A 13,387-nucleotide genomic window follows, 5' to 3' on the forward strand; every position below is an offset into this window, starting at 1 on the left:
CGTTAGCGCGTCCCTTTCTACTAGCGTGCAAGTCAATAGGAGATGTAGATAGAACTGTAGAGAAGAGGGAGGAGAAGAAGGAGTTCCCATACAAGGGGGGGGGGGGGGGAGGGTTAAGTGAGAAGGCAAGGAAACCCTACTACTATAGGACAGTGGTTGCGGGGAAACGGGATAAGCTTGAGTTCAACGTACGGTACCAGTACGTTCCTGCCATTTCTGAAAAATAAGCACCAGACAAATATGTCAAGCGCACAAATTACGCAGGCCGTGCAGAAAAGCAGAGCCGCGTTAATTAAAGCGCACCGCAAGGTCCAGGCGACACTACGGAAGCGGTCGACCGCCAAATCAACAGTTCCGCGACCGCCGCGGTAGCTTTGCGGCGATGGCATTTGCTAGAGGTTGCGGATCTGATCCCAACCGCGGCAGCCGCATTTCGACGGGGGCGAAATAGAAAACGCACGCGCACTTAGATTTTGGGACACGTTAAAGAGCATCACGGGTGTCAAAATTAATCCGGAGTCCGCCACTACGACGTGCCTCATAATCCGACTGTGGTTTTGGCACGTACTAGCCTCGTAATCCAATGCAAGTTCAATACTTCTGCCACGATGCGATGGGCCATGTAAGGCAATCGCAATGGCAATGCTCAACCCTCTTAGAGGTTATGAAATACGGCGCTGAACAACGTCTCAAGCAAACACGTGAACACCCTTTGTGTTCTGTGTACTACGCAGAGAAACAGCAGTGGCGCACGAAAGGTACCGTTCAACATCAACTCACCACTCTCGTGTTAGACTAAGCGTTTAAGAAATTAAGCTCTCGCCGTCAACATCGCCGCTAATTGTCATCGATCAAAGCAACTGGCACGGAAAGCTTCGCTTACATCGATTCCCACAGTGCGTGGGATCTGCATAATTTTTCACTCGGCGTTGGATCTATAAAGTACGTGCTAGTCAGGAATGCCCACCACTTGGTCCCAGCGACAGTTACGATCGTACGGCCCCAGTTGTGGCCTTCACAACCTTTGGTGACAGATTACGCGTAAATTTCAAACCAAAACGTACATGAATTGTTCGATATATATATATATATATTACAAAGCCTTTTTCAACCCTGATCACGTGAACATGAAGAGCGAAGATTTGCCGTCAACGTTCCGGCCTGTCAAGCCGCTCGTGTGACTAGACGAGACCCTATCAGATCCGTCACCGAATGTATGACAATGTCTTTTTCCTTTTTCAATTTTGTCTTTCTTTTTGGAGTAATTTTACTCGGACATCTCAACGTATTGCGTATCACATCGTCTGTCTGACGTAATCGGCGAGTTCGCGTAGGTTAGAAAAACAATTTTAACTCGCTGTTCTTTGTAACCCGAAAACTTACAGCGCCCTTAACTATGCATCAACAGCTTTTCCTTTTTTTTTTTTTTCATCGGGAACATATTTATCATCGCTTGTCTTTTTTTTTCGAGCCAATCCCATTGCGATCTCTAGCTGTGACAGTGTCCATCAAATGCGACACAGTAGGCGCGATGTTGAGCGTTCACCGATTTTCCGAGAACCTTTGGATGACGTCTTTTTTTTTTTTTCTTTTTTTCGTTTTCTTCTGAAGGCCACCGTCGCGTTCTTGTTGCCTGGAAGCCACCGCACCGCAAATAAAATAAAACACAGCAACAGGCATCGCAAATCCCGTTTGCTTGATACCGCGTTCTATACACGTGCATCCGTACAACTACATTTGCGAGAGAGCGTGCCATGACATGCAAAAAAGAAAAAAAGGAAAGCTCTAATTTTACGCAGCGAAGGTCCTTTGGCGCACGCGAAACCTTTTGGAAGAGTATCTGGGAACACCGATTCATGTTCGTGTGATTCATGTTAGTACGTAACCAGCATTTTTTTTTTTTTTCACCGAGAAGTTTAGCCTCACAGTAAGCTTTCGTTAGGAGGTAAAGTGAGCTTATAGTCACTACATCGGCCCTTGAAAAAAAACATTGAGTGCTCGCTTTCACATTACTGGAAGCTCGACGAGATACGGTGCACAAAACGCGTCCTAGCACGACTACAGCAAAAAGGAAGTTTTGTTTCCGACATACTCGCTTTGACGGGCGATGGGAGAAAAAAAAGAAAGTGAGACGGAACAACGCGAACGGAACGCTCAAACACAGGATACACACAACCGACCGCAGGCATGGCTCATCGAGTCGTCGTCGCTGGGCTTTTTAAGGCACGTCGCTTCGATTGGCGCTGTGTGACCGGTTGGCCACAAGACGCAAAACTCCGTAACATCCCGCAGAAAAAAAAAAAAATGAAAAAGAAATCGTTCAATGCGAGCCTGCAGGCGTCACCGTCAAGTGGGGGACGATTTCACGGCCGCAGACGAGCATTTTTACTACGGCTTAGCGTTCAGAGAAAAACCGGCGAGCAAACAGAAAATCGGAAACGCCACAGGCCAACGATAGTCGAAACTACGACGGTTTTTTTTTTTTCTTCGCATTAAACAGCGGAACCTAGAAAGACCGGGCAACCAACATAAGTGTTGAGCGAGTTACGGAATCGGAAAATCGAGAACTGTGAAACGCGTGTCGGAAAATAAACGGGAAAAAGCGGCGACAAGAAAACGCGAAGCCAGAGAGTACGCACCTTGTCAGAGTCGAGTTCGGGATCCTCTTGGCAGAGACGGTAGAGGAACGACTTGGGATCGCGACACAGAGTCGTACGCGTCGTCAGGAAGCAGGTGCCGCCCACGTTGAGTTTGACCCACTGCGTGTTTTTGGACTGCTTGGCCGCGCTGGTCTTGGCGTTTTCCGTCGCCGACGAGACATCGCCGTTGTCGGACGCGGAGTTCATGCCCCTACCCGCCATCTTGAGAGACGAACCCCCGATGCGAGCGAGATTAAAGACGGTGACGCCAGGCGTCGCCGACGTCGACAGCGCTGTTTTGACTGTTTTTTTTTTTCTTTGCCTTTTTTTTTGTTGTTCGTATGTAACGCGCAATGTGGTATCAAAGTTACGGGCAGTGAGTATAGAGTTTTCGACGTAATTTCAGAAGATAAATTAATGGGATAAAAAAAGGTAATGTTAATAAATACACCGAGAGTCCGCAAAGAAGTGTCACTATTATTGTCGTCAAAAGTGTTGTTTCTGTTTTGTTTTTGTTGATCCTTTCGTTTCATTTTCTCTCTTATGATTATTTCTAGCGATTTTGATAAGAAAACAGGAAGTTCAGTGTCATTTGTTTGGTGACTGACAGGTTGTAAAGTTCGCGGATCTCTTCGAAGTACGCCCTTACGCCGTAGAAACACCTCAAGCATACTCGTGATAGATGGTACTCCATTACATTAAAGCACCAATAGGTTCGTCAAAACTACAGGTTGCGTAAAGACGGTAACTTTGTTTATTTAACGATGTGGCATTGCTTTTAACAAGTGTTTTTTCCACCGCCTTAGTCCCTCTCAACAAGTTTCGGTTCCAGTCTTCAAAATCGCCGTAACAGTTCAATCAAGGGACAACGACATTTACTTATTGGGCAAGTTAACGTAGCCATTACCGTATTCCATGCCATAAACCAGCGCATAAACTGTAACCACGGAGATTATGACCAAATACTAAAAGTAGCGTTTTCTGGCATCTCAGACGCTGCGGCTCGGATACGTCGCAGACTACATCGAGCCGAGCCCGGTCTAGCCGTCGTCGGTCGATCGGTCACCTTGCGTGAACATGGCTGCTCGAAGGATCTCCAAGTCTGCTGTGGACTGGGCCGCCTTCGCCGAACGTGTGCCTCCCAACCAAAAGCAGTTCTTCCAGGCCCTCAAGGCGAAGTCTGATGGCTACCTTCGCAGGTCGGTGCGCCCATGGCTAGGAGCTCTTTCTTCCGATCTCGAGTCGCCCCCGGCCTCCTCGCCGGCTCGTGGGGGTCAAAAAGTTTTGCGTCGTCGTTTCTCTATTTTTCTCTTGGGTGTGCCGACTGGTTGCTGCAAGGCTATACAGCGGGACGATGAATTTGCGCGCTGTGGTATCTCTGACCAGATTTTCTTTTTCAGGGTGCTCAGCATGCCGGAGAACCCGCCTCCAATCGACTTCGCCATGTACCGGGCCAAATTGGGGAACCCGGCCCTTGTTGAACAGTTCGAAAAGTCGGTGAGTATGCGTCAACGTGCGTGAAATTCACTGGCAGAAGTGGAATAGGCCAGTGCGACGCAATACGTAGTGGGCACCGAGGGATAAGTGTAAACGTAGTCTAGGCTGCTGAAGGGTCGGTTACAACGAATAACAGTTCTACTGAAATCTTCAAGTTGAAGGTAGTTTCATGAAAGGAAAAGATTGTCATTTGCCCGGGTGTAGCACGAAGCTGCAAAGGAGACCCATCGGGCTCCTCGGAAAGAGCTTCACAGTTGAAAAGGTTCGTCCCAGTCTTGGGAATCGAACCCGGGACCAAGGCCTTCCCGAGGCAGTCGCCTAAATGTGTGAGCTAACCAGGAGGTGAGCGGCGGGTTTACTTGGCAGCTTCGTGTTAGTGTCAGGCCGGTGACAGTTATACTTTTCAGGGTCATCCGGCCCTGCAATATTCTGCGAGGATGCAAGGATTTTGCAATAAAAAAAAAAAAAAAAAGATGGACATAGTTCAAGATGAATAGGAAGGCTTTGGAAGCGAAGTACCCTTCATTCAACACAGCTTGATCAGTCTGTTGGTGTCTGCTGCAAGGAATAAATACAGAAAGTAAGCCCGTCTGCTTGCGTGCCCTCACTCTACTGGCTCAGGCCAAATCTTTAGAGATTTCACATCCAAGCAGGTTGATAATGCGAAATCAACATTGCTAAAAGATTTAACCTAAACCAGTAGTGTGAGAGTGGGCATGCGGACGGGCTGCTTTCTGTATTTGTTCCTTGCAGATTGCAATAAACTGTCAGTTGGCAGTTCAGCATTTGTCTTGCGTGTTTTGTTTTTTATTCACCTGCTTCGCAGTTCCTTTCATGCTGCCGTCACAATGAACTTGAACCAACTGGCCCAGTTTTACACCCTAGTGCATTAGGTGCAAATCCAAGAAGCCCATGTTGTCAAAATTAATCTGCAGTGTCCCATTATGTCATGCCTGATGATCAGATCGTTGTTTTTGGCATGTAAAACCCCAACATTTAATAATTTTAAACTTTAACTGGCTTCACTGCTGATGGGGTGTTTCTCCTGAAAGGGGCGACACTGTGTGTGCATCATATAATGCCTGCCGCAGGTTCCAACACTGAAGTTTCTCATTGTCATTGCTCCATTTTTCTTCTCCTTTTGTTTCTTTTCAGTACAAGGCCTTCAGTGTGCCCTTCCCTAAGGAGCACGTGACACCCGATATTGATGCTCAGGAACAGAGTGCGGTGAGTGCTACATCCTTTCTTCTCATTTTTCTGGTTTTAAAAGATGATAGATTGGGCCAGCTAGTAGTATTCCGTAATGTTGTGACGAACAAACGGGATGACCTCGGACAGGGATGAGCGCCAACTTCCTAGTAAGGTTTATCTTGAAAATGTGATGTATACAGATTATCAAAAAGTAGTGCCAGCAAAAAGGCCAAGAAACTTGCCTAATGCCAGAAGGTTAACTGCTTCCTGGTTTTTTGGACATTAGCCTTGCACTGTCACCATGGCACGTGCGCTAAATGTCCAGCCTTCGTGTGCGTAAGGAAACGCTACCTCATGGCTTGTCCCATTCCAGAACAGTAAACAGAGCAGTCGCGTCCCTTCGCTTAGAACCAGCTCTCCAAAAATCACGTGACCACTGTGCCGAAAACCAGTTTCAGCGGTCGGTTGAAACTGGGCAGCCGGAATGTGCAGGGGGGGATAAGGTATTACGGAATCTGCCACCATGTGCCGAACTGCATTCCTGTGCCCTCTGACGAAGCAAGCACCTGGTGCTGAGACGTGGCGTTATGCATGTCCTTTCGTGCTCGTGCGCCTACCCATAAGCCCACTTCTGGCCATCCTGCAGTCGGAATCGCAATCAGTGCAAAACGTTATGCTAGGATCGAGAGCAATGTCCGTTTTGGCAGTTGAGACATGGCGGGTGAAAGAGACAGCGCTTTCGTAGAAGGATTTGAAGTGCGAAGGATTTTCGTTTGCCTGCCAACCGCCACGGGTGAATGGCGTCACCATTTGAGTCGGAATGCTGTGCTACTAAATGGCACCGCATTCCTGGAAGACTAATTTCTTGTGGGCGCAATTGGGAGAAGTGAAGCATATGTCTGGCACCCCCGAGTTCTAGATACGGTGGTGCAGGGTGAGGCGACTGCAGTGACAATGGCTGCCTTCTTAATGCTGCAATTATGGTGTCTTTGGACTTTTCATCATGTCTAGCAAACAATTAGAACTGGGAAGCTTTAGCCAGTCATGTGTGGAGCTTCACCTTAGTACCAACGATTGCAAGAAAGACTTTTGAGCCTCTGGCAACCTCTGTCGCATGGGTGCGGTGCAACAAATATGCTTCGCCACTGGCGCCTCCGCAATTTCGTTTACATGCTGTGCCAGCAATAAAGCATTGCCTGGAGTAAATAGAAGCAAAGAACACTTCTATTTCAAGAAATGTTGTTCTGTAGATGGTTTCTGTTACCTTGCCTGTCTGCAACTAAAGAAACGAGAGAAAATAATTGATTGTAAAAGACAGCAGAAAAGAAGAAATGATCTGCTGATATTGCAACAATGAAAGCTGTTTGGAAAGAATCACTCATTAAAAATAAGTTAGGGAAATCTTGGCGGTTCTCAAAAAAAAAAAAAATTGCATGGAATGGGTTAGAACAACAAAAAAGTTGAACTTGTTGGCAGGGATTCACATTAAAAAAAAAAAAAAAACAAGAAGAGAAATGGTCGACACAAGTGCTGGTGTTTCTGCTGTCTGTTTCTCTCTTCTTGTGTCCATGATTGCTTGCCTGACTTTTTTTTTTTTTTCTGATATGTAAAGGGTTAACCCCCCCTATGTTTTCCTTGGCTTCTTTGTGTGCTAGTTTTATTTGTTTGGCTGCAGGACTAGTCAGTGCGGGATTATTGAATGACTCTTTCAGCACAATGCATTGGCGGGCTAGTTGGTGCAAATACATAATTACTTTGTTTAGCGCAAAACAACGGACACGAGAGAGATGACCAGGACAAGGCGCTACTCTCAACTGACGTCACTTTATTGCATCACTCCTTTATAGAGAGCAGAATCTAGAAGGTGATCGGATGTTGGTGGTATCTGCACGTGATGCTCGCTGCGCATGTTCTTCTAGATTCTGCTCTCTATAAAGGAGTGACGTAATAAAATGTCAGTTGAGAGTAGTGCCTTTCCCTGTCATCTCTCTTGTGTCCATTGTTTGCGCCAAACAAAGTAATTATGAAAGACTGTTTGTTTGTGCCGTTTGCTTTTATTGCCTTGTTTAATCGCAAGGGTTTCTTTTTTGTCTGCAGAAAAAAGAGGTGGAAAATTTCATCTCCGAATCAAACGACCGCATTGCTGGGTACAAGAAAGAGGTATGCAGTATATTTTTTTTTTCTTCACAACAAATTGTACGGTGACCTGCGTTTGACTGTGAAAGAAATATTCAAGCTCACCACTGCTTCGTTCCTGCTCAGGTTTTATAGCAGTAGTATCACATCTGTTGGCCCAAGTCTTGCAGTAAAACATTTTTCTTTGCCTTCCTAGTTCTGCAGTTTTCATAAGAGAAAATGAATGGTAATTTGTTCCCACTTGAGAAAAATAAAGAGAAGCTACAATTTCATGGGTTGACAAGGCCCTCGATTGAAGTCTGTTATGGGGTGGACAAGGGCCTTCTGGTGATGGTCCACACCACCCGCCTTTCTCCTTGAAGGCCTTTGTACACTTTACAACAAAGCCTGCTCCACTTGAAGTGAAAAGGCAAGAGCGCTAGATTGAAGTGGAGCAGACTTCGTCACGGGGACGGTTGAAGGCCTTTAAGGTGATGTTCCAGACCTCTTGTCTTTCTGCTTGAGGGCCTTTGTCCAACCTACGATGAAGCCAGCTCCACTTCCGGTGAAAAGCAAGAGCCCTCAATTGAAGTGGAGCAGATCTAACTGCCCGTAGATTATCGGCAGCACAGCTATTTGAAATTAACTTGGTACGTCACTTATTGTCACTGTTGGAGGCCTCCTTTATCACTGTCGACAGCCCAGAGCATGTCATTTTCGGTATCGTCTATGGAACTTCGGAGGCCCCATTTCCTAAGCATGTCGGAAAACATGGCAACTGAGCTACTTCGTTCAGCTACGGCCTACACACACACATGCGTGCATGACTTGTTTTCACCATTGCTGTCCAGTTGTGGAAAAAAAAAGAAAAAAGCCTTGGACCTTAAGCTGCGGTTGAAGTGAGCTATCTACTTAACCACAGTGGCTGCAATTTGCTTGAGTTTGCCGGCGGTTGGCACAGATGACCACTTCAGCTAATGCACTGCAGTGTTTGGTGCGATGTTAGCAATGGCGAAAGAATCATTCTTCCTTTTATGCAATGCTTATGGCCAGTAACAAACTATTTTACGAGCTTTGAGCTGGTCATTCAGTGATAAGTTTTCATTATAAGAGGTGATACGAACAACTACACACAACCTCAGTATTCAATTATAAAGAATCACGAGACAATGCGCAGAGCATCCTCCTGCCACCTTAACTTTCTCTCAGTGAAATCTCCAGCACCTTTAAATAAAGTTATGCAACTCTAGTGCATTTATCGGTGCTCCATCATAAATTTTGACTGAAAGATCCATACCTTCTAGAATATACCGCAGCTTAAGGGCAGCATGAAGGGACATTACCTGGGCCCGCTCGCGACAGCATTTGTTGCGACATATCCACACCTGAAGTCTATATACATCTTGCACCGTGGAGCTTATCTAACTAAGCTGATCAAACTATCGCACATGCGCTAACCTCTCGTTGCCATTCACTTCTATCACTTGTGGGTGTCCGAGAACACGTCTTGGTGGCAATTTTGTTGTGACTGTCTTGATGTGCACAGTTGGGGTGTCAAACTTGGCAACGTGTATGATAAAACCTTGATATAACGAGCATGGGTATAAAAATATTATCAGATATAATGAAGTAACTCTAAAATGTCTCTCGGTGATGTCAGAGTGTAAAGGAATACATGCTTATAACAAATATTCGATGTAACAAAGGTATTTTCATGTCAGATGCGATTTTGCTATCACGGTGTTTGACTGTGCAGGCAATTTTGTAGTCAAACTTTGATATAACAGTCAAACCTTGATATAATGAATTATCAGATGTAGTGAAGTAAATCTGGTATGTTTCTTGCCATTATTAGCATGCAACAAATGCATGCCTATAACGAGCATAGGATGTTACTGTGTGTCGGATGCAGCTGTGATAATGAGGCTTGATGGTAATGGCTTCGAGTGTATTCTAAAGCTACCCGTACCCCTGACTGCCCCTTCTATGCAGTTGGCAAGGTTTGAGGCCATGATTCCAGCATTGCACATGACCATGGAGGACTTTGTGGATTACTTCCCCGACCAGAAGATCGACGTTGACAACCCGACGTACTGGCCCCACGACGGCAGCACCGACTTTGATGACAGTTTGGACTATGCAGACAAAGGCGAAGACCACTAGGAGGCAGTCCACTATGCATCTGGCACTATGACAGCTGTGCGCTTCATTTAGTGTGGCCTCGTCAGCTTGGCAACTTATAAGCTGAGCATTTCGAAAAGATTGAAGTAAAAAGGTTTATGTTAGCAGCAGTCTGCGTGTGGTTATTGTTAGCCAGGATGCACATTCCAAAACTGCACAAGCATAGACATCAGGGTTATTCAGAGGATAAGTCGGTCAAATCACAGAGAACAGTGGAAACATGCCCAACAACATGCGGCGTGTGTAGAATGAACCGCAGGCATCTTCTGCTAGGCTGTTCTAGGTAATGGATCCAACACCACTTTATTTTTTTCACCCATTGTTGTCATGCCACCAAGAAGGAACTAGAAAAAGTCACATGGTACTGACCCGAGCTGAGTGAAGTGCGATTATATGTCCACTGGTTAAGCTGCCCATGCATGTTGGCGGAGTGGGAGTAAGCTGTTATGGGCTTACTTATCATTTTAATCTCTGCCATCATTGCCGGTTGCTGCTGCCACCGTCAATGTTGGCCGCCAGAATGCCAGAGCGCTTTGCAAGAATTTGGTTAAAAAATGCAGTTGCTGTGCCTCTCGACAATTCAAACTATGCTCCCTCCCGCGTTAGCGTCAAAGATTCTACCATTCAGCTGCTGTGCTATGCTGCATCAGCGCAGAATACTGCGCTTGCCCTCTTAAAGGGGCTAAAAAATTTTTTTTTAATGACCGCTTTTTTTATGGCACCGCAATACGCTTGTCTTCGGTAGTGTGTATACCTGTAGCAGTTACTTCCAAATGCACATAGAAATTTTGTAAGCAGAATTTTTTTATCCGAGCAAAAAGAAGAAAAAATGGAGTCCCGACGCCAGTAACACTGAGAAGTGAAAGCGATGCCTACAGCCCACCTTGCCGGCTGGGAAAGCAGGACAATGGGGCGGATTTCGCAGGAGTCTGCAACTTTCGTTAACCATCTGCATTTTGACTTTTTCGAACCCATTCCGTCAATAAAACGCTACTGTAATAAGTTGTTGCATTTGTGGCTGCTGCAAATTCTAGTGTTAGCTAGCAGCAATTTGGTGCCCTCATTTGGCCGCGGGTACAACTTCTTGCAGCACTACTATGGCCTCACGAGAACGGACTGCAGCGTGCGCCGCCAAATCTCTGAAGACCATAATACCACTTTTATGTTCGTAACTATCAAACATTTAGCTGCGCATAGTAAGCTGCAGAACACACTTATGATTGAGAAAAAAAAAGTTGCATTTCAAAATTTACAAAAGGCCGAGGAGCTCCACACACTAATAGAAGGTCGTGCTATAGGGCATCCTATATTTTGCCGTGCTATGAAGGTGCCAAAGGTCATTTTTTGCGATTTGTTTAGAAGAATTAAAAATATAAATCCTGGTTAATGAGGAAAACAGTGCTTGTTTTAGACAATACGAGAGACGATCTTTCCATCAGCGGGGCCATCTTGATTCGTGTTTTAAAACTCCGTCCTTCTAAGCATGCGCTAAAGATGTTTGGCTGATACCACACGCTGCAGCTTACCTATAAACTAGTGCTAAGCCGAAATAATCTAAACAAGGGCCACGATAAGCAGCAAAAGGCGGGATTAAATAAGGGAGGAGAAAAAGAAATTGTCCAAATTTCTCCATCACCAGGGACGGCCGCCTCCATAATCGACGACTTTGACTGCAGTCTTCGTTCGAAAGCGTTCTTCACAAAAGGCGATTGCTCCGCGTGGTACTGCGAATGTTTGCTCCAGCCATACCGCACAAAACGGTGCAATTCCTTGCTGCGCATAATGTTCCGCTAGCCGTTGTGTCGGTAGTTTACACTGGAGTCGGATGCGCCGCATCGCGTCCGGTCGTGAGGAAAAGAAATTCTGGACAAAGAGCTCGTGGAACCCAATTGCTTCGTACAGTGAGGTTCCTCTCCTGCCAGAATGGGAGACGCAAGATCCGTTCACGCCAGATATCGGCAGTAGAGGTTGCAGGAGGCTGGGGTGCAAGCTCTGCGTTCACTTTGCCTTCACACTGACCTGTGAACAAAGGCGAGGAGGCCTTGCAGGTTCCCGTAATCTCTGTCCAACACGCCACAGTGGCCTATCTCGTTCACCGTAGTTGGCGTGAACTCGTAACGTGCCATGCGCGGGTCCCCAAGTTCATTGCACTAATAGTTGCTCTTGTAAATACTGTAAAATGGAACAAATAGCTGCCATTTACTGTTATTCTCGCTCCATATTTTTCCCAGTTTTTTTAAGTTCTCTCCTCTTCTGGTAACAATGTAAATCGGTGAAGAGAAAGTGCATACAATGAAGGGCCCCAGTGTAGGCGTCCTATGCCCGTGGCTGTTGTGGGTAACGCGCCCAACCCCACTTGATTTTGCAGCTGTACTACTGTTACGCAAAATGCCAGAAAAGAAAAAAAGTTGCAGTTCTGCTCATAACAGCCCAACAAGATGTAGGCAGCTTGTGTCCAATAGTGACACAAGCTATTACTTGTAGATTAAAGAAAAAAAAAGGAATGGGGTTCTGCATGATCGAAAAAACCACCCGGTATTGCGCCACTAGTGTCAGGGTTGTCCTACCAAGTCACCAAATTTGATTTCATTCTCCAGGATCAGGGCCAGTTTACACCTGACACATCAAAGTGCGAGGAGGTGGGCAAAGAAAGCTGTTGCATAAAAAAAGATGAGAGAGAAACAACTTTTATTGAGTGCTTGATGGGGTCAAAGGTGGCCAGAGGGGCAGGAGGCAGCCCTTCAAGCCCATTCCCTTAGACGGTGGCCAGTTCATGTAGTCTTTGGCATCCGCAGCCATCCAGGTGACCCAGAGCTGATCCTCCGGGTCGCTGCTGAGCAGCATAGTCTCCCACTGGTCAGCACCAGTAATGGCGAGTGTAAGGTGGGTGCCATGTTTGTGAGTGCATACCGCCTCAGGGCAGGCACAGATAATGTCGTGTAGGTTGGTGGGATGGTTACAGAGCATGCAGAGCGGGGAGTAAATTTTGGAGTAGATTCGATGGTGGAGCTTAGGGTTAGGGAAGGTGTTGGTTTGCAGTAAGCAGCATGTGGCAGACTATTCTTTGTTGAGTGAGCAGTGAGGGGGGTGGGTTTTTCAAGCGCGCCTTGCGATAGTAATGGAGGATGTCGAGGTAAGGGATCATGCGGTCCCTGGCCTGCGGCTCGTGCAAGTTGTCTGACGCGACCGCGAGGCACCGACTCTAGGACCGATTGCCGCTCCCCGCCAAAAATGGCGTGCGAGCCAGGTGTACGAATTCTCGGCTGGCGCTGCGAGTGGCTTTGTTGCCAGCGAGACTGGAGTGATCTGGGGCCCAGATCAAATGTGCATTGTCCAGTGCCAGTCGGGAGGGGTGTGTTTAAGGATGTGAACTGCTGGATGAGAAAGGAAACCTTTTAGCAAATTGCGCACTGCTGCCTTAGAATCACCGATTATTACTCAGGCTTGCGTGGAGGCGGCCTCTCCACTGTCCTCAGGTATTGTGCTGCGGACCGTAGTGGCAGTGATGTCATCATGCGAAGGCCCAGTAAGGGCTGTAATGACCATAGCTGTCTGTCCAGGGTACTCAGCCTCGTCTACATAGGTTTCTCATGAAAGCTGAGAAATATAAACCTTGCGTCAGTACTCTTAATATAAACCAGTAGTACTAATCGCTTCAGAGCTTGTGTGTGAATCCTTGTTTCAACAAGGTGATGATTTGGGCGAGTTGGCACTGTATTTTGACCGCATAGCGCAGTAGATGGAACAAATGCAGGCACTGTGTG

General features: G+C 46.5%; 2 protein-coding genes across 4 annotated transcripts in view; one reads left to right on the forward strand and one right to left on the reverse strand.

The window, feature by feature from the left end:
• The window catches only part of inc (BTB/POZ domain-containing protein inc), a 36,894-nt gene extending 34,001 nt beyond the window's left edge, over window positions 1-2,893 (reverse strand). For all 3 annotated transcript variants that reach the window (XR_012830008.1, XM_075701686.1, XM_075701685.1), the window contains exon 1: window positions 2,640-2,893. Coding sequence is in view for 2 of the 3 variants with exons in the window: in XM_075701686.1 (XP_075557801.1) it covers window positions 2,640-2,861 (222 nt within the window). In the remaining variant the exon portion in view is untranslated. The remainder of the gene's footprint in view (window positions 1-2,639) is intronic.
• Window positions 2,894-3,663: 770 nt separating this feature from the next.
• Window positions 3,664-9,727, forward strand: ATPsynD (ATP synthase, subunit D). The gene is made up of 5 exons (XM_075701687.1): window positions 3,664-3,838; window positions 4,040-4,136; window positions 5,292-5,363; window positions 7,425-7,487; window positions 9,435-9,727. Exons 1-5 carry the CDS (start codon window positions 3,717-3,719, stop codon window positions 9,603-9,605), a joined length of 525 nt encoding a protein of 174 aa, XP_075557802.1. The 5' UTR covers window positions 3,664-3,716; the 3' UTR covers window positions 9,606-9,727.
• Window positions 9,728-13,387: the final 3,660 nt, after the last annotated feature.

The sequence above is a fragment of the Dermacentor variabilis genome, chromosome 8, assembly GCF_050947875.1.
Source record: "Dermacentor variabilis isolate Ectoservices chromosome 8, ASM5094787v1, whole genome shotgun sequence".
NCBI lineage: Eukaryota > Metazoa > Arthropoda > Arachnida > Ixodida > Ixodidae > Dermacentor > Dermacentor variabilis.